We start from the raw sequence: 20308 nt of genomic DNA on the forward strand, positions 1-20308 counted from the left end.
CCAGCTGGCATGATGACAGTTGAAGTCGCCACATATGAGGAAGAGAGAGTTTGGATGAGTTGATAGAAGTTGGTCCATGTTGTCAGACAGCAACATGTAAATGCAGTCATCACTGTTTGGAGGACGGTACAGAACACATATGAACAAAAGGTGGGAGGAAGCCGTAGCCAGAGGTACTCCTGGGGGTGGGGTGGAGAGAGGGCAGTGCAAGGAGAGTGAGGAAGAGAGTTTTTGATAAAGATAGCCACCCCACCACCAGGACGAGGATCAGGTCTATCATACCGGAAGAGGGAGTAACCAGGAAGAGATATTAAGGAATCAGAGACATCTTGAAGGAGGAAAGTTTCTGTTAAGCAGATCAAGTCTGGATTGTCAGAAGCAACCTGAATGGAGAGATCAATCAGGTTTGAGTGAAGGCCCCGGATGTTTGAGGTCCATATCGTTAATGAGGAGAGAGGGGGAGCATCGGGTGCAGGAGAGGGGAGGGGTGGGGTAGGGGCAGATGAAGGATGGGTGGGGGGGGGGGCGGGGGGGTAGGGAGAGCAGTTAATGGCGTGTCAGAGATTACAGAAGAGTTACAAGAAAGGGAAGGATGAGGATGAAAGGTTTGATGGTGATGGGATGAGGCACAGTGAGGGGTACTTTGAGGGGTGGCAGAGGAAAGTAGAGGGTTGGGGGAGGTGAAGGTATGATACAGAAGGGAGATGAAGTCGGGAGGAGGCAGCTTTGAGAAGGGGGTGGGAGGGGGAGAATTGGAGAGGGATGGTAGGGGGGGGGGGAGATTTGAAGGGGAGGGGTTGGGGGGGGTTTTGAAGGGGAGGGGTTAGGGGGGAGTTTAGGAGGGGATGAGCAAGGGGGGAGATTTGGAGGGGAGGGGCAAGGGGGGAGGTTAGAAAGTGGATGATTAATGAAAGACGAACATTTATACCAAATTGGGTTTATTGTGATTTTCAAGTTCGCGATCCGTTTGAGGACGATAGAGGAGGGGGTGGAATGAATGTGAATTTAGAGCATGAAGTGAGAAAGAGTTATAAGAGATTGAATATTTTTTTGAAGTAGAATGACTTTGAGAGGAAATTGAAAAAAGCCTTTTAAATAGGAAGAAAAACAGCGTGTTGTAATATACCACTGAATAAAACACTGCAGGGGAAAGTTTAAACATATTTAAACAGAACCGTGAAGAACAATCTAATATTCACAAAAAAAACCAACGGGGAGAGGGCCTAGATGGACAACCACGAGTCACGTGAACAGTGAAATGGGGGTGAAACACGTGGTCGAAGAACGAACGAACGAAAAGAACAAAGAAGGAAATGTTTTTCTTTTTTTTGTTTTTTTTTGTTAAGATTTTAAACAAGGAAGTATGGGGTGAAAAGACTGGGAAAAAACTGAGAGAACGAGAGTAGCAGGACCACAATCGACCGCTGAGAGAAAACCAAGCCTCCAGGTCGGAAGCTTCAAGAAAAACAAACAAGGCCGCAATATACCGCGGCACGAAATACTCAACCACTCTAAACAGGTATGGAAGATTAACACCGATAATCTTCCAAGGGACGCACTTTTGGTACACACACGTAAGTGAAATACAGTTTCGACAAAAATACAATTGTGAACAATTACTTAACTTCGAGCGTGCGTGAAGGTCGGGACAGCTTCGAAAAACCGTGACTTTCCCCCGCAAGATCTCGCGAGATCTCCTTTCCCCAAGTACACCGCGAGATCTCCTTTCTCTTACATAGTCGATGCAAATAAATAAATACATTTATGTGTTTTCTTACCAATTATAAATGCATATATATATATATATATATATTGAAAAATCAAACAAACATTAGAGTGCCTTGGACTATTGTGAGTATCAAGTTCATATGATTTTTAAAAATGACTTGTGCATGAGATATATATATATATATATCTATATATATATATATATATATATATATATATATATATATATATATATATATATATATATATCTATATATATATATATATATATATATATATATATATATATATATATATATATTATACATATATATATATATATATATATATATATATATATATATATATATATATATATATATAATATATATATATATATATATATATATATATATTATATATATATATTATATATATATATTATATATATATATATATATATATATATATATATATATATCCACACATGTTTTCAGGATAAAAGGAATAGCCATCAGAATAATCGTGGGATTCTAACCAGTAACGCAGCATGCAAATCTGTTTGCTTTAGGAACACAATGAAAGCAAGTCTAAGTTCCGCAAATAAAAACAAACTTCTCTTTGAAAACTTCCAAAGCATTGGCAACGCCGTTTTAAGTCTCAGAGGCCCATGGGTTGTATGCTCCTGGGAGGATGAGAAGCAAATAAGTAACAGCGGCTGCTACAAAGAACCAAGCTGGCTTTAATTAAGCATTCCCAGGCTATGACAGAGTCTGCAGGGTGAGTAGGCTTTCCTTCGTTAGCTCATATTGTATCTACACCCTAAAAAAACCCAAGTACACCATAAATATTTTTATTAATTAATGAAACACACACACACAAACACACACAGTTTGAGCATTTTCAAAAGCAACGTTTCGGCCTTCTGCAAACAATTATTCCAAAGTATGCACCATCTTTAAACTTTCCTCCTTCTGCATTCCCGCTGCTTTTTTGTGTCGATATATTTTGCTGCAAAAGGAAAGCTAATAGGGGCCCGTACAAGATGTCATATTGAGTGTGCACCCCCCATATCCAAGCCATGGACATTACATTCCTCCTGAATATTCTCAGCAGAGATGGAACAAAAGGTCTGCGACTTATCAAAACCCAACGAACATCGGGCACTGTCGGCTAATCCTGTTTGCTATCAAAGTGAAGACATCTTTGTCAGACCTTGTTTAATCATAGGGTCTCTTTCTCTTTCTGATGTCTATACTTTCCTGTCCTTTCATACGCCAGATATTTTTTGCCATGTGTCATCCTGCTTGCTTCACCCATTTTTACAAGTACATTTTGCTGATGTACAACCTGATTTGAAATCAGCAGGCCCTCCACCTTTTACCGGTAAGGCCGTGACTTGGTTCCATGCAATGTTATGCCGACTCACTTCCAAGAAAACCACATGGAGATGGCGTACAATGGGAAAACATGAACACCAAGAAAGAGCAATCAGAGATTGCAAACCATCGCCAAGATGTATTTTCAGTGTTTTTTAAGGCTTTTGTGTTAAAACAAATATGGCGGCCGAACCACGTGACCTATGACGTCATCATAATTTTTTTTTCACCACCAATTTATGCTTACATGACGCTCAATAAATTTCATCTTGATCGGATTAGGTTTTGTACTTGTCGAATTATGACGTCATAATGGAGGCACCTATGACATCATCGTTAACATATTTTATTCCCCATGGAGAGTTTTTTACAATGAGCCATGTCTCAATTTTTTCTATGGAGTGCTTTCGGAGATAAAGAGGTGCAACATTTTTTGTTTTTTTCCAAGATGGCGGCCGAACCACGTGATCTAAGACGTCATCATTATTTTTTTTCTCCACCAATTTATGCCTACATGGCGCTCAAGAAATTTCATCTTGATCGATGAAGTTTTGTACTTGTCGAATTATGACGTCATAATGGAGGCACCTATGAAATAATCATTAACATATATATTCCCCATGGAGAGTTCTTTACAATGAGCCATTTCTCAATTTTTTTTCTATTCAGCGCTTTCAGAGATATAGAGGTGCAACGTTTTTCGGTTTTCCAAGATGGCGGCCGAAACACGTGACCTATGACGTCATAATTATCTGTAAAAAAATTATTCAGGTGGAGTTGCACCTTTTGTGAAAATTTCCTGTCGATCGGATCAACGGTTGCAGAGAAAATCATATTTATTCTGTGCGGACAAACAAACAGACAGACAGACAGACAAACGGACTCAAATGCAACTAGAACGGGCACTCGGTAGAGCGCATACCTTCGCCGCAGCTACTGTTCTGTACTTGGCATGGGAGTGTAGGGAACAGAACAACAAAAATACGATTTTGACCTTTTCGTGACCTTGACCTTGACCTTTGACCCGATTGCTCCCAAAATCTAATCAAATGTGTCCCGTATAATAACCAATCATCCCACCAAATTTCATGCAATTCGGTTGAATACTTTTTGAGTTATGCGAATAACATACACACACACACACAGACATACAAATAAATACACAGCGATCAAAACATAACCTTCCGCTTTTGCGAAGGTAATAACCTCTCCTCCTGCGAGGGCAACAATATCAACAGCAGACTTCCACGCCCCACAGGCAGTAGTAACCAAAGAACCCGACCAAATAATCCCTTTAATCCTAAAGCAGAGACAACAACAACAACAGGCATTTTAAGGCCATTTTCCCTGCTCGAGCCTCCAAAGCAGAGACACATGGACTCAAAAGGATGAAATAAAAAGCAGCTAAGGAAAGGGGAGTGTAATTATCAACAGATTTTCCATTGTGGTTGTGGAAAGTCACGTACTACAGGTGGGTGTTTTAAGGTAAGACACAAGAATTGTAATAGTTCCACAAAATTAAAGCCATTAGGCAATTTCATCAAAAAAGGACGAAAGCAAAACTTGCGGAACTTGTCCTCTCCTTAACAGCACGTGTTTCCAAACGGGTATAATTGTGCTGGTGGTGCAATTCAGTGGCTTTAGGTCCAAGTTGGCCTGCAGAGCAAGCAGAGAGACCCATGGACCTCGGGCACTCTTTCACAAGAAGTGGGTGCAGCGGATTGGCGGCGGCACCCATTTCCTTTGATGTGAAAAGCTTGCACTTAAAACTTTCTCTCCCTAGCTCACAACGTGTAAAGACTTCCTACCTAAGCTTTGGAAAACCCTGTGACTGGCCCACCCTTTGTCCCATATTTCACCGATTTATAAACCTACAGCCGAATCACGCAATACAGGTGCATCGGACACCTGCACACAAAGTGAGCCTTTGTTTCGACTGTACCAGGGTCACATGAAAACGCCTCGACATGACAACGATGCCACGACCTGTCACGTGGCAGTGTCCGAAGCTCAAAATCCATCCGTCTGAAGAACTTTAAGTTGGATCAAAACCCACAGACATTGGAGCGTTGGAGGACTGTACTCTGCTTTGCTTGTATTTCATGCACTTTCTGCTGTAAATCGAATAATCTTTTGAATTTGGCCAGAAACTCCACTATTGCTGTTGTTGCTCTTTAACGGCCACTATGATCCCACCTTGTGGGGTCACCCAGGAGAAGTTTGGTCCAAGGCTTTCACGAACAGGCATGGCCTGACATTCACCTAGTCAGGGCAGGAATTTGGAATTTGGCCATGATGCCGGCGATACTCGCCTACTCTTTGCGAAGGACACCATGGGATATTTAACGTCCACCAACCCATGCTGGTAGATGGGACTCCCGGTTTAACATCTATCCCAGGGACGGCACACACATTGATGGATCACCCTACCTGTTTATAGCTGGGTCGGGTTTTGAACCCAGGCTACACAGCTTAGAGGTGAGTGTGCGTACCTCGAGGCCCTCCTGTCAGCCCAAACTCCACTATTGCTAAATATTCTTAATACGCAACTACAAACTTGGGCTGTGACGAGTCTCGCTATGAAAAGGAACTTGTAATGTACTGTTGGGGAGAGGGTGAAGGATCGGGGGAAGGTTGAGGAATCGGGGTGAGGGGGGCGAGGCTGTCTTGTTTAAAAATAATAATAATTGCACCCATGCCCGAAGGAAGCGGTTCAGTTTTTTATGCCCGAAGGAAGCAGGAGGTCTTTTTAATATGGAATATGCAAAGTCCAGAAACAAACTGAACCCATTAATTATAATTACTCTTTAGAAACCGTTCGAACCCTTTATAATTACCCTTTAGAAAGCTTTCGAATTACACTTTAGAACCCTTGAGAATTACCCATTAGAACAATTCAGAATTACCCTTTAGAATCAGCCATTATAACCCTTTAGAATTACCCATTAGAACAATTCAGAATTACCCTTTAGAATCAGCCATTATAACCCTTTAGAATTACCCATTAGAACAATTCAGAATTACCCTTTAGAGTTTAGAATCAGCCATAAGAACCCTTTAGAATTACCCTTTAGAACAATTTAGAATTACCCTTTAGAGTTTAGAATCAGCCATAAGAACCCTTTAGAATTACCCTTTAGAACAATTTAGAATTTGCCTTTAGAATCAGCCATTAGAACCCTTTAGAATTACTCATTAGAAAAATTTAGAATTACCCTTTAGAATCAGCCATTAGAACCCTTTAGAATTACCCATTAGAACAACTTAGAATTACCCTTTTTAAACCTTTAGAATTACCTATTCGAATCCTTTTAGAATTAGCCATTAGAACCCTTTAGAATTACCAATTAGAACCCTTTAGAATTACCCATGAGAACCCTTTCGAATTACCCATTATAACCCATTAGAATCACCCTTTTTAAACCCTCAGAATTACCCATTAGAATCCTTAAGAATTACCCATTAAACCCGTTATAATTACCCTTTATAACCCTTTAGAATTACCCTTTAGAAACGCCCATTATAATCCTTGATAATTACTCTTTAGAATTACCCTTTAGAAACCTTTGGAACCTTTCGAATTACCCATTTGAACCTTATATAATTACACTTTAGCACCCTTTAGAATTACCATTTAGAATCCTTTAGAACAGTCTAGAATTTCACTTTAGAACCCTTTAGAATTACCCATTAGAACCTTATATAATTTCACTTTAGCACCCTTTAGGATTACCCTTTAGAATCAGCCATTAGAACCCTTTAGAATTACCCATTATAACCCTTTATAATTATCCTTTTTAAACCTTTAGAATTACCTATTAGAATCCTTTTATAATTAGCCATTATAACCCTTTAGAATTACCCATTAGAATCCTTTAGAATTACCCATTAGAACCCTTTCGAATTACCCATTATAACCCATTAGAATTACCCTTTTTAAACCTTTAGAATTACCCATTAGAATCCTTTAGAATTACCCATTAGAACCCTTTCGAATTACCCATTATAACCCATTAGAATTACCCTTTTTAAACCTTTAGAATTACGCATTAGAATCCTTTAGAATTACCCATTAGAATCCTTTAGAATTACCCATTGGAACCCGTTAGAATTACCCTTTATAACCCTTTATAATTACCCTTTAGAATTACCCATTATAATCCTTGAGAATTACTCTTTAGAATTACCCTTTAGAAACCTTTGGAACCTTTCGAATTACCCATTAGAACCTTATATAATTAGACTTTAGAACCCTTTAGGATTACCCATTTGAACCTTATATAATTACACTTTAGCACCCTTTAAAATTACCCATTAGAATCCTTTAGAACAGTCTAAAATTTCACTTTAGAACCCTTTAGAATTACCCATTAGAACCTTATATAAATTCACTTTAGAACCCTTTATAATTACCCATTAGAACCCATTAGAATTACCCATTTTATTCCATTAGAATTAACCTTTAGAACAGTCTAGAATTACATTTTAGCACACTTTAGAATTACCATTAGAACCTTTTAGAATTACCCATTAGAACCCATTAGAATTACCCATTTTATTCCATTAGAATTACCCTTTTCAACCTTTTAGAATGACCCTTTAGAACCTTTTAGAATGACCCTTTTAGAACCTTTTAGAATTACCCTTTAGAACAGTCTAAAATTTCACTTCAGCACCCTTTAGAATTACTCTTTAGAACCCTTTAGAATTACCCATTAAAATCCTTTAGAATTACCCATTAGAACCCTTTAGAATTACCGATTAAAACCCATTAGAATTAAACTTTACAATCCATTAGAGATACCCTTTACAAACCATTATAATTACCCTTTACAACCCATTAGAATTGCCCTTTACAACCCATTATAATTACCCTTTACAACCCATTAGAATTAAACTTTACAACCCATTAGAATTAAACATTACAACCCATTAGAATTACCCTTTACAAACCATTATAATTACCCTTTACAACCCATTAGAATTACCCTTTACAACCCATTAGAATTAAATTTTACAACCCATTAGAATTAAACATTACAACCCATTAGAATTAAACATTACAACCCATTAGAATTACCCTGTACAACCCATTATAATTACCCTTTACAACTCTTCAGAACTAAAGACGGTGGGTTAGAAGGGTTCTTCTTCTTCATTGTATCACAGACGAACATAGCCAAATATTGAAGCTGATTAACTGCTTAAAAGTAACAGCAGGCTAGCATTTCTAGACCTGTTTGTGACAGACAGTAATTTACAATTTACCTCCTTGAGACAAGAACCTATCAGCCTGTTAACCGCTGACAATAATCTACGGTTCATGTGGCTATCTATTCATTACACGGACAAACATGGTGGTTGGAGACACCTGCCCACACTCCCTCCCATTTACTCTTATTTTCTCTCCACATCAACTCCCACATTCCCTTAACCCTCCTATCATCTTTCATTCTTTTCCTATTCGCAACTTTCATTTTCTCATTTTAGCCCACCTTGTGCCTATGTAATAAGTAGACCATTATTGAGGAACCATGGCAATTATAACAACGCCACTACTAGCTCTGGCCATGACATGCGTGACTCTAAAAATGGAGGTCATATATGGGTTCGTACAAACATTCTAACATTCGTAAGTTATGTGAAATGTATGTTTGCACAAGGAAGTCATGTCATGGCTGAGACAGAGCACGCAGATGGAACTACACACGTCTGCAATGCCTTCCGGCATCAAACCCTGGTCTCTTGGAATGATGCATGATGTCGCGAGAAAAGTTAAAGATGAGGACTTACCTAAAACGTTTCTGCCACAGGGAGCATTTTTTCAGGCAACCCCCTTCCAGATGTGAAGCTTGCTGGTCTTCCTCTAGCGATGGCTCCCTTTCAGTCGAAGTTTTCACCTTCTCGGGATCCAGTCCATTTTTCAGGCACGTCTGCAGAAAGTCAGTCTTGTTATGCAGGTTGGGACCACCGTTGCTCGTGTGGTCAACATATGAAGAAAACAGTTCAGATTTAAGGAAGGTCGGGAAGTCGTGAGATGCCAGTACGGCCTGGATTTCACCCTGCGCGTCGTCAAAAAGTCTGCCATCACCCGGCTGACCGGTCAGCCTCTCTCGCACCATCGTACGTGTTCCAGGTCGCAGCTCAGAGGCGACGACTCCAAGTGCGACGAAGTGTTTGTAGATCGCCCTGGCAGCCCGAGGCCTACGGCCACCGGTCGGGTCCAGCTTGCGATAACCGCTGCAAGCGAACCAAAAGTCGAGCAAACTTCCACGGCCATTCCGCTCGAGGAAGGCCTGGAAGATGCTCGTTCCATCGCCGTTGTCGAGCAACGAGCGCAGCGAATCGGTCCACCCAGCACAACTTGTGGGCGAGGCACGACCTTCCGCCTCGCTCGACCGCCGCCAAGAAAGCACCTCCAGTTCAAACTTCTTACAATCCTGAGCAATCGCAAGCTTTTCCTCTTCAACGACATGCTTGCCTTCCTCGCCAGGAACTGGAGGTCGAGGAGCGCTTTCAACAAAAAGGCAGCTCATATCCTCACCCAGCTCGGAAAGCCAACAAAAGGTGTGTTATCCTCAGTGAAAGGCCATTCCAGCTGTTTCTGAAACAGAAGATTTTTTGTAAGGACGACATTACAGAGCCAGCCAGATACTTTGAATAAACAACATAAACTTCAGTGAGTGACGTGCCACGAATGAAGTATTTCGCAAGAAGAGAAGCCCGAATAGCTGGTACTGAACATCCAAGCACATTCAACTGGTACCAGAGAAACAAAAAATGTAACTGAAGTGCTACAGAGATAGTCTGTGATCGCAGTTGCCAACAAAGAATTTTTGGCAGAGAAAAAAGGGGGATGTTTTCCGCATCAAAGGGACGCGCTGCCCATGTATACTAACTGTGAGCTAGAGAAGCACAAACGAGACGGAACAGGAACAAAGTTTCCGCTGTATACTCGTGGTATCTAAAGGACCCGGAGCCAAAAGCAATATGTACCTCCGATGTGGAAACACAAAGCAGTCGAGCAACATGAAAGCTCGATGCAACGTAACTCGCTTGGCAAGGCTCCAGCCTGGGCCCAGGGGAGTGAACGGTTCGCGATTCCATTCGGTAGTTGGGGATGAGTTGGTTGTTTTACTTTTTCTTGCACCACCTTTAAGTTCTCGATCGACACGGTATCGGAGATTTCAATGTGGGATCACAATATCAAGAGCTAAGTATTTGGTGGGATTACTATTATTTTGTTTGTACTTTATTTTGAGTTGAACATATTCAAGGATTTCAAAAGACGTGGATATGTGGGAGACAATTTCCAACTGTGTTTCACAAACCTGGTGTTGGCTTAGCGGTTAAGGTGGCTGCCTTAAGATCTTCGGGTCTTGACTTTGAGACCCTATCGTACTGTTGTAATAACAACAGGTGGGTTGGCTCATTCTTCGCTGTTGCCCGGATTTGTCAGGGCAACGCGGTCACGGTCAGAGTGCCAATCGGTCCCCATGGACCGGCCCTTTCCCTCTTGTCTCTCCGGTCCCCATGGACCCGCCCTTTCCATCTTGTCTCTCCGGTCCCCATGAACCGGCCCTTTCCCTCTTGTCTCTCCGGTCCCCATGGACCGACCCTTTCCCTCTTGTCTCTCCGGTCCCCATGGACCGACCCTTTCCCTCTCGTCTCTCCGGTCCCCATGGACTGACCCTTTCCCTCTCGTCTCTCCGGTCCCCATGGACTGACCCTTTCCCTCTTGTCTCTCCGGTCCCCATGGACCGGCCCTTTCCCTCTTGTCTCTCTCTCTAACTTTGTCGTGGCCCCGACTTTGTGAAGGCGTGGGTACATCATCCTATATGTGGGGGGGTGGGGGGGGGGGGAATCTCTGGGCCGCTCTCGGGAGATCAATCGGCTGTCTCCATGCCGCCAGCTTTTTTGAGAGAACTGTCCGGGGCTATACAATAACAACAACTACATCGATTAATAGTTGAACTCGAGAATAGTAAATATTGATTGATAAATATTGAATAGTTGCAAGTTCTCCAAGCAACTTGTACCATTGACAGCCATAATATTTATACGCTATCCTAACAAAAGTAATGGGACACGATTTTATTGACTACAAAGTAAGCTTTGCGTGTGTGCCTTACCGAGCTAAATCAGAACCTGGACCATTTAATCGAACACCTGCTACCGGTCTTATCGGCTGGAGATAAGATACTCCAATGACGTTCGTGGAACACGTCCCCTGAGTTCTTTCAGAGTTTTCTCTTCTTCGTTGTCGAGTCTTTAATCTATGTTCAAACACATCCCACACATACTGCCGTGAGCCCCTAACAATGTGTGCCAGGGCTGTTTGCTCCAGAAAACTCGTTTCCACGTTTCGATGCCCCGGGATATCCACTCGTTGTACCAGGCCATGCCATCTCGTGCATTGATCTCATTGATAAGGGACTTGCGTGCAGCTGCTCTATCCTGTCATCCCTGGAATGCATGGCTCGATGAACATTCCATTGGCTTCCCAAACCTGATAGTTACATTATGAAAGTTTTACCTAACTTAAGTCAAGTCTTGCCCATGAAACAACCAAAGGGACCACCACACTCGGTGGAGTAATGGTTCGAGTGCTGCTCTCTGAATCTGGGAGCTCGGTGGTTCAAACCTGGTCTAGTCATACCAAAGACCTCAATAACGGTGTGTGCTGCTTCCTCGCTTGACATGGCCTGATATATTATGGATCTCATTGGAATGGCTTTGTTGACATACATATTGGTGCTTATCAATCAATACTGTGAATCTTTCCACTTGAGATGACTTTGATGGTCCATCATGGTCCCTCTGGTTGATTTGGGGATTTGCTGGTGGAATAATCCTGATGGAGGTGCCACGGACTCTCGGAATGATCGATTCTCGTTGGAACTCCGTTAACTCCTTCCTCTGGGACACCGAAACTGTTCCTAGGCTATTTATCGATGACATGGTCGTGAAAACCAGATAGATACCTCTCAACTGTAAAAGGTGTCCCGTAACTTTGGGTAGGATCGTGTATTTATGATCTGAAAGTTCCATCCCAAGTTTATGAAAGTTTCCAATGAATATGCACCAGAAAGCCAATACTTGTGTTAAAGGACACCATGTGATCGATTATCTCCTCAAACTGGAGATATACCTACTCAGCAATCAATTCCATTTCATGGAAAATTTCCATGAAATGGAAATTCAGGATGTTTTTATAAATATTTTATTATTATTTAGGAGTATTTGCTTATTAGGAATAGTTATGGGTGGCAGAATGGCCTAGAGGTACGCACACTCACCTCCGGCTATAAACTGCCATCTGATGTTTCACAGGTTGATCCATCAATGTGTGTGCTGTCCCTCGGGTAAACGGGCGTCCCGTCTACCGGCATTAGTTGGTGGACTTTAAAGATTCCACGGTGTCCTTCGCGAAGAGTAGGCGAGCTATCGCCGGCACCCTGAACAAATTCCAAATTTCTTGCATAAACTTCGTCGAACGACAGGCCTGGCCAGCCAGTTCGTGAAAGCCTGCCAACGCCATGTGGGAATAACTGACTTTTCAAGAAGTTCATTAGGAATATTTAACCTGCTCCACCCGACATTTCAGAACGTCATGTGTTACGAAGACCATCTCGGAAATGGACCTTTTAATACGAGGTCGCTTAATATAACACGCAAGATCTACCTCAATGTCTACCGCTCCCCTTGTTTTTTGTGTTTTATGTGTTGGTTTCACTTTTTGTGTGATTAATGTTCGCTCTTTCACGAGCCTCGATCTTGTACACAAAAAAAAAAAGAAAAAAAAGATGTTTTATCCAACGGATCGAAATGCAATAACGTTGGATAATCCGTGACGTCACTAATCGAATCTACAAGGGTCACCCATGACCCATCTGAACTGCCTGTGGATCAACAGATGCCGTTGGTAAGAACCGGGTCCCATCTTGGGGGCACGGGGCATCGCTCGACTTACCTAAACACGTGCTGCTCTGCCACCTGGAGATGCACCTGCCGGGAGGTCTTGCACGCAGAGTAAGGTCTTCAGTGGCACCGACCCTCGCCGTGCCTTCTCCATGTGCTCCCTCCGGTCTTGCAATGAAAGCTCATCATCCCTCGATGGCAGACGGAGCGTTCTACGGGGTCTCCTTCTATATGGTTCGGTGTTCCCCCGGAGAGACCCCGGGATTAATGGCGGGAGCAGACTCCTCGGCTTGCCTCGCACCGGTAAGGTTGTTGTAAAAGTTGCTGCTCGATCATAACGGCCTTGCCTTTTCTTCTTCTCCAGCTTCACGCTCACTCTTCTTCTATCTCCCCCATCCCGGGGCCCAACCCCCTCCCTGGCTCCGCCAAAAGGACTCTCCGCCTCTCGCTCCGCGGGTGGGCCTCGCAGAGCGCGGGAAACCTTTGCTGAGCCGCCCCAATGAACGCTCCGCAAATTGATGGGAAAAAGGTCCCGAACCGGTGCAAGACCGACGGTCACGCTCATGGGGATCCATTAAACCCCCATCTTTCACCCAGAATAACAACTCACCCCACTTTCCCTCCCTCCCCCCCCCCCCCCGCTGCCCCCCCTCCCTTTGCATCCACAACCACGAACAGGGCATGAGATACCAAACTCGATGAGGCAACGTGTTTATTAATTACTTTTTCACGTAAACACCTTGATGGACCTTCATGACGGGGTGCATTTCCGAGCAGGTGTGGGGAATTGCTCATGAAATGGTTGACTAAACGTTAAAGGTATTTGTGGAAGATGGCCGGGCGAGGTGGACGTGTCCACATCATGGTGGGTCTGCAAGGAGAAGATCGCTGGGCGAGGTGGTCGTGTCCCCACCATGGTGGGTCTGCAAGGAGAAGATCGCCAGGCGAGGTGGTCGTGTCCCCACCATGGTGGGTCTGCAGGAGAATATCGCCGGACGAGGTGGACGTGTCCCCACCATGGTGGGTCTTCAAGAGAAGATCGCCCGGCGAGGTGGACGTGTCCCCACCATGGTGGGTCTGCAGGAGAAGATCACCGGGCGAGGTGGACGTGTCCCCATCATGGTGGGTCTGCAGGAGAAGATCGCCGGGTGAGGTGGTCGTGTCCCCATCATGATGGGTCTGCAGGAGAAGATCGCCGGGCGAGGTGGACGTGTCCCCATCATGGTGGGTCTGCAGGAGAAGATCGCCGGGTGAGGTGGTCGTGTCCCCACCATGATGGGTCTGCAGGAGAAGATCGCCGGGCGAGGTGAACGTGTCCCCATCATGGTGGGTCTGCAGGAGAAGATTGCCGGGCGAGGTGGTCGTGTCCCCACCATGGTGGGTCTGCAGGACAAGATCGCCGGGTGAGGTGGTCGTGTCCCCACCATGATGGGTCTGCAGGAGAAGATCGCCAGGTGAGGTGGTCGTGTCCCCACCATGATGGGTCTGCAGGAGAAGATCGCCGGGCGAGGTGGACGTGTCCCCATCATGGTGGGTCTGCAGGAGAAGATCGCCGGGTGAGGTGGTCGTGTCCCCACCATGATGGGTCTGCAGGAGAAGATCGCCGGGCGAGGTGGACGTATCCCCATCATGGTGGGTCTGCAGGACAAGATCTCCGGGTGAGGTGGTCGTGTCCCCACCATGGTGGGTCTGCAGGAGAAGATCGCCGGGTGAGGTGGTCGTGTCCCCACTATGGTGGGTCTGTAGGAGAAGATCGCCGGGTGAGGTGGTCGTGTCTCCACCATGGTGGGTCTGCAGGAGAAGATCGCCGGGCGAGGTGGTCGTGTCCCCACCATGGTGGGTCTGCAGGAGAAGATCGCCGGGCGAGGTGGACGTGTCCCCACCATGATGGGTCTGCAGGAGAAGATCGCTGGGCGAGGTGGACGTGTCCCCATCATGGTGGGTCTGCAGGAGAAGATCGCCGGGCGAGGTGGTCGTGTCCCCACCATGGTGGGTCTGCAGGAGAAGATCGCCGGGTGAGGTGGTCATGTCCCCACCATGGTGGGTCTGCAGGAGAAGATCGCCGGGTGAGGTGGTCGTGTCTCCACAATGATGGGTCTGCAGGAGAAGATCGCTGGGCGAGGTGGACGTGTCCCCATCATGGTGGGTCTGCAGGAGAAGATCTCCAGGCAAAGTGGACGTGTCCCCACCATGGTGGTGCAATCCTCCCCGTACTCCAGGATTTAACATTGAAGTCCAGGTGTTCATAGGCCTTCGGTGGAAAAGCAGGCCATGATGTAAAAATTTTGAAATGACGGAACCACCCCCCCCCCCCTCTCCTCGAAAGACCTTTTACAACAACTAAACCGCACCCACCATTAAATACATTCTACTGCAACAAAACCACAACCCTGAACCCATACAGATCTTTACCAACAACGGAACCGCAACCACCATTAAATACCTTCTTTTTTAAAGAGAGTAGACCATGAGCTATACCATGTATGTGCTGATAAAACTGTGGTCTCATTAAAATGTTCTGTCCTGGATTTAGATGACTAAGGCAACAGCAAACCACCTAGTGTAAACGAATATGGTAGAAAAGCATCACAAGATGCCTCTGTCGGGATTGGTGGGGCAAGGCCCCATTTCCCCCATATAACCTCCTCTGTCATGGTTATGTGTGCAGTATCGTTCACTCCAGAAAATTCCACATGACAAACCATGTATGCATACTTGGTTGAGGTGGTGGAGGTGGTGATGGTCAGGGGTGGTGGTGTTGCTCCATATTTCCGGGCAGAGGACCAAAACTATTTCCAGGAGTGGAAAAAGGCCCTGGCATTGGTAGGTGCAGTGACGAGCCTCCGGCCGACGGGTGAAGTAGTCAACACAAGTCAGTAAATAGCGGAGCCCATTTGAAGGTGGCAGGGGACTGACGAGATCCATATGTACCCTGTCAAAATTCCAATCTGTTGTTGAAAAGCTAGCAAAAGGTGCAACAGTATGACGTTGGATCTGATCTTGGAATGTTGACTTTGAAGACATTGCTTGACCCAACAGTCAACGGTCACATCGGTGTTGATGCGTGGCCAGATGTAGCGAGTGGTGAAGAGTCGCTGGGTTGCTGGAATACCTGGGTGAGGAGTGAATGAAAACTATCAAAGACTTACGATGGCATGAATGCCGAAGGAACGAAAGATGTAACACACTCAAGGGTAGTGTCTGTCTCTGGGATTGGTACCTCGCGAAATTTAAGTGCACCAGCTGCAGACTGCAGATGGTGGAGCTCCTGGTTGAAGACAACGCCAATACCTTGAGGTGTGAGAGAGCGTTGGCCGCCAAGTTCACGATTCCTTCGACGTGCCCGATGTCGGTGGTGAATCGCAAGATATATCCGAGTTGGCGAAGTGTGTGAGAAGAGCGAGAGTCCGAATGGGTGGATAGAGCGAAAGTTCAAGGTTTGTGGTCAGTTCAGGACAGAGAATTGTCTGGCCTCTAAGAAGTGGTGGAAGTGCTTGATGGTGAGGTACACATCGAGTAATTCCCGATCAAAGGCGCTGGTTTCAGTGTTGTGGAGAAGAAGGCTAGTTGACACCATTCGGCATCGATGAACTGGTGAAGGGCCGCACCTACCACAACCTCAGACTTGTCTACCATCCAGCAAGTTCGCGCCCCTGACTTTGGATGAATCAGGAGTGAATGGTCTTTGGTCTTTGATGGGGTGGAAGGTTGACAAGGTTGCCTAAGCCCATCGGAACACTTCAGGGTGCATACCAGCTGTGGGTAACTCGTTCAGAGGCTGTGGTGTTGTCACTGCGTTTGGAATAAATCGATGGAAAAAGTTGACGAGGCCCAAAAACTCTTGCAGTTTGTGTTGAGATGAAGGTAACGGGAAATCCAGAATAATCTGCACCTTCTCCTCGAGTAGACTGATGCCTAATCGGTTAACACAGTGGCCGAGTAAATTCAACTCCAGAATGCCAAATATGCACTTTGTGGGATTCATGACGATACTGAAGTTCTGCAAATGGGTGAAAAGGAGACGTAGGTTATCCTGATGTTTTTCTGCAGTTGCGCTGGCGATTAGAACATCATCTACAGTCACGTGAAAAAGTAAGTACACCCCATGTAAAGTTTTTGACTTTTTCAACATATTTCAACATACAGCTATTTGATCTTCATTTCAACAATATTGATAGATAAAGGTGATATAATATAACAAATACCATGAAACATTTACATTTTGTAGTCCATTGTATAATTTAAATAAACATAAATGCAAATTTCGCATGTGGAAAAAGTAAGTAAAACCCCTAATTTTATCACTACTTCAAATACCTAAAATTAGAATCAGGTGCACCAGCTCAAGTGCAAATGATTAGAACATCGTTAGAGAGGATCTTGGAGGAACCTGTCTTATTTAAACCTCAGACATTTAGTTTGGTTTGCTCGTTGTTGTTGAAGTGTGCGGCGTCACCATGCCGAGATCAAATGAGCTCTCTGAGGCCTTCAGAAAGAAGGTTATAGATGCCTACGAGTCTGGGAAGGGATTTAAAAAGATCGCCAAACAATTTGAAATCAATAATTCGACTGTCCGGAAGATCATCGACAAGTGGAGAAGATTCCAAACAACTGCCAACTTGTTCAGGCCAGGCCGCCCCAGCAAGTTCAGCCCGAGAGCAGACCGCAATATGCTGAAAGAAGTCTCAACGAACCCCAGAATGTCATCACGGGACCTACAGGTAGCTCTTTCCACTGTTGATGGCAAAGTGCACGAGTCTACCATTAGAAAGAGGCTGCACAAATTTGATCTACATGGGAGGTGTGCCAGGAGGAAGCCTTTGCTGTCCAGAAAGAACATCAGGGCAAGACTAAAGTTTGCCAATGAACACCTCGGCAAAGACCAGCACTTCTGGAACAATGTGCTCTGGACAGATGAGTGAAAGGTAGAGCTATTTGGCCACAGTACCAGAAGACATGTTTGGCGAAAACCAAAGACAGCATTTGACCACAATAACCTGATACCAACTGTAAAGCATGGTGGTGGAAATATTATGGATTGGGGCAGCTTTGCTGCATCAGGTCCTGGGCAGCTCACCATCATACAATCCACTATGAATTCTTCATTGTACCAGAGGGTGCTTGAGGATAATGTGAGGCCATCTGTCGGAAAGTTGAAGCTCAACCGAAGGTAGACCTTGCAACATGACAATGACCCTAAACATACCAGTAAATCCACCAAGGAATGGCTGAAAAGAAAGAAATGGAGGGTTCTGGAATGGCCAAGTCAAAGCCGGGATCTAAATCCCATCGAGATATTGTGGGGGGATTTCAAACGAGCTGTGCATTCAAGAAACCCCTCAAACATTGCACAGCGGAAATAATTCTGCACGGAGGAGTGGGCAAAAATTTCTCCCAGTCGATGTCAGAGACTGGAAGACAGTTATAAGAAACGCCTACTTGAGGTTGTTTCTGCCAAAGGGGGCAATACCACCTATTAGAGCCAAGGGTGTACTTACTTTTTCCACATGCAAAATTTGCATTTATGTTTATTTAAATTATACAATCGTCTACAAAATGTAAATGTTTTATGATATTTGTTATATTATATCACCTTTATCTATCAATATTGCTGAAATGAAGATCAAATAGCTGTATGTTGAAATATGTTGAAAAAGTCAAAATTTTACATGGGGTGTACTTACTTTTTCACGTGACTGTATATATATATAGTGTTGCGGTTTTAGAACCCACACTTTCTTGTAAATATCCCATCATTAAATGGTTAAAGGTAGCACCCCTAGTTAGTCCACAAGCAACACGTAGGCCACCATAGGACTCAGTTATTTCATTAGTATGTGTTTAAGATAAGGCCGTGTATCTAATAGTTGAATCTGCGTTGCGTCAATCAAATAAGAAGTAGGCCCATTTCATTTCGCCCATTTTGTAACCTCCCTCTCCAAGCAACGCCATTACACGCCTTTGTTAGCAGCGTTCGCTGCCTCGCTGGGCTTCTGCTCAAATGACGCCATAAGCCATGTGGTTAGGCCCGAGAAAAGGGGGCGGAACACCAAGAAGAAGGTGTGGCATGTCAACCAGCCATCAAAGGCGTGGCCGGTAAGCCCTCACCAGCCAACCAGGGCTGAGGTGAGATCGCCGACGGGCGTGGTTTTGAGGCGTGCGGAGTGATCTTTGCTCACGTTGTATAAGCGCGAACGCAAAGCCCTTTCATGGGACTTACACGGAGGTGGAGGCGCGCGCATTACTGAGAGGACTCTCGCAAAGCACTCGAGTGAAAGGTTGGCATAACAACGGACTGTGCACACGGACTTGAAGGACTCGGATGGGAGAGCGCGCGTTGTAACGAACTTGTTGGAGGCAGCGCGATTACTTGGAGGACTTGTCGGAGGCGCACTTGTTGGAGAGATACGGCAGCGCTTGTTTAAGACTCACTCGCTGGCGCTGATTAAGAGGACTTTGGGGAGGGGCGTGTAGCACGAACGTGCAAATATTATGTACGAAGGACACCAGCTTCCCCCATTATATAAACTGTCCGCTCGCGTCCAACTACGCGCGGAGCTGCCTGCCGGGTTTCGCCGCTGGACCAGAGCCTGGACTGGAGTTGAGTGGAGCCTGGACCCTCTACCTGACCATCCACCAGCTACAATCCCCGTGTGAGTGTGTATGCTTGTCTGGGGTCCTAAGTTAAGACTGCAATAAGACTGCCCTGTGTTCTGCTTCTTCCTCTTCCTTTCCTGTACATCCTTTCGTTTCCTCTTCTTTCTGTATATTTGTAATAAACCCATCTTTGTTCTTCGTACCTTCTGGTTTCCTCTCCATCTGATCGCATCCGTCCTTTCTTCTATTGGGTAAATGTGGCACGATCTAACCGCTCAGAATCGGGTTTAGTCTCTTTGGTTCATAGCTCGGATTGCGGATTGCTATCCGCTCGACATTTTCCATCATATCCGTGGTTCGAGCGGGAGTTATTCCCTCGTTTCCGGATGGCATTAGTACTTAGGTAGCAGCGAACCCCTAGGCCTAGCAAACCCTACCTAACGCCGTGCCGGGAAGGACGTTATAACTTCCAGGACTCTGGTCGGCCAGCTAAAAGGACAAGGGGATTAACCCCCCCTTGATAAGGGGAGTGCCGACCCCCAAGATCCGTAACAATTGGTGTCTGGGAGTGAGATTTGGACCCGAACCAAATTTGTTATATTTTGGATAAATTTGGTCAAAATTATGAGTGGACGAAATTGTATTACCATCTAAATTTTGAGTCATGCCATGGATAACCAAGGCGATCGGATGCCGGTGGGGGA

At 44.9% G+C, this 20308-nt stretch overlaps 1 protein-coding gene across 5 annotated transcripts in view; it reads right to left on the reverse strand.

The window, feature by feature from the left end:
* The window catches only part of LOC137423008 (axin-1-like), a 96882-nt gene extending 83461 nt beyond the window's left edge, over window positions 1-13421 (reverse strand). The window contains exons 1-3 of one of the 5 annotated variants that reach the window (XM_078774801.1): window positions 13060-13418; window positions 9134-9690; window positions 8880-9019 (exon numbers count right to left, since the gene is read on the reverse strand). In XM_078774801.1, coding sequence (XP_078630927.1) covers window positions 8880-9019; window positions 9134-9622 — 629 coding nt within the window. In that variant the 5' untranslated portion in view covers window positions 9623-9690; window positions 13060-13418. Of the gene's footprint in view, window positions 1-8879; window positions 9691-13059 lie in introns of all 5 variants that reach the window. The other 4 variants (XM_078774802.1, XM_068109756.2, XM_078774800.1 and 1 more) reach the window with 4 other exon arrangements.
* Window positions 13422-20308: the final 6887 nt, after the last annotated feature.

Source organism: Myxine glutinosa, chromosome 3, assembly GCF_964187855.1.
Source record: "Myxine glutinosa chromosome 3, kmMyxGlut1.1, whole genome shotgun sequence".
NCBI classification, from domain to species: Eukaryota; Metazoa; Chordata; class Myxini; order Myxiniformes; family Myxinidae; genus Myxine; species Myxine glutinosa.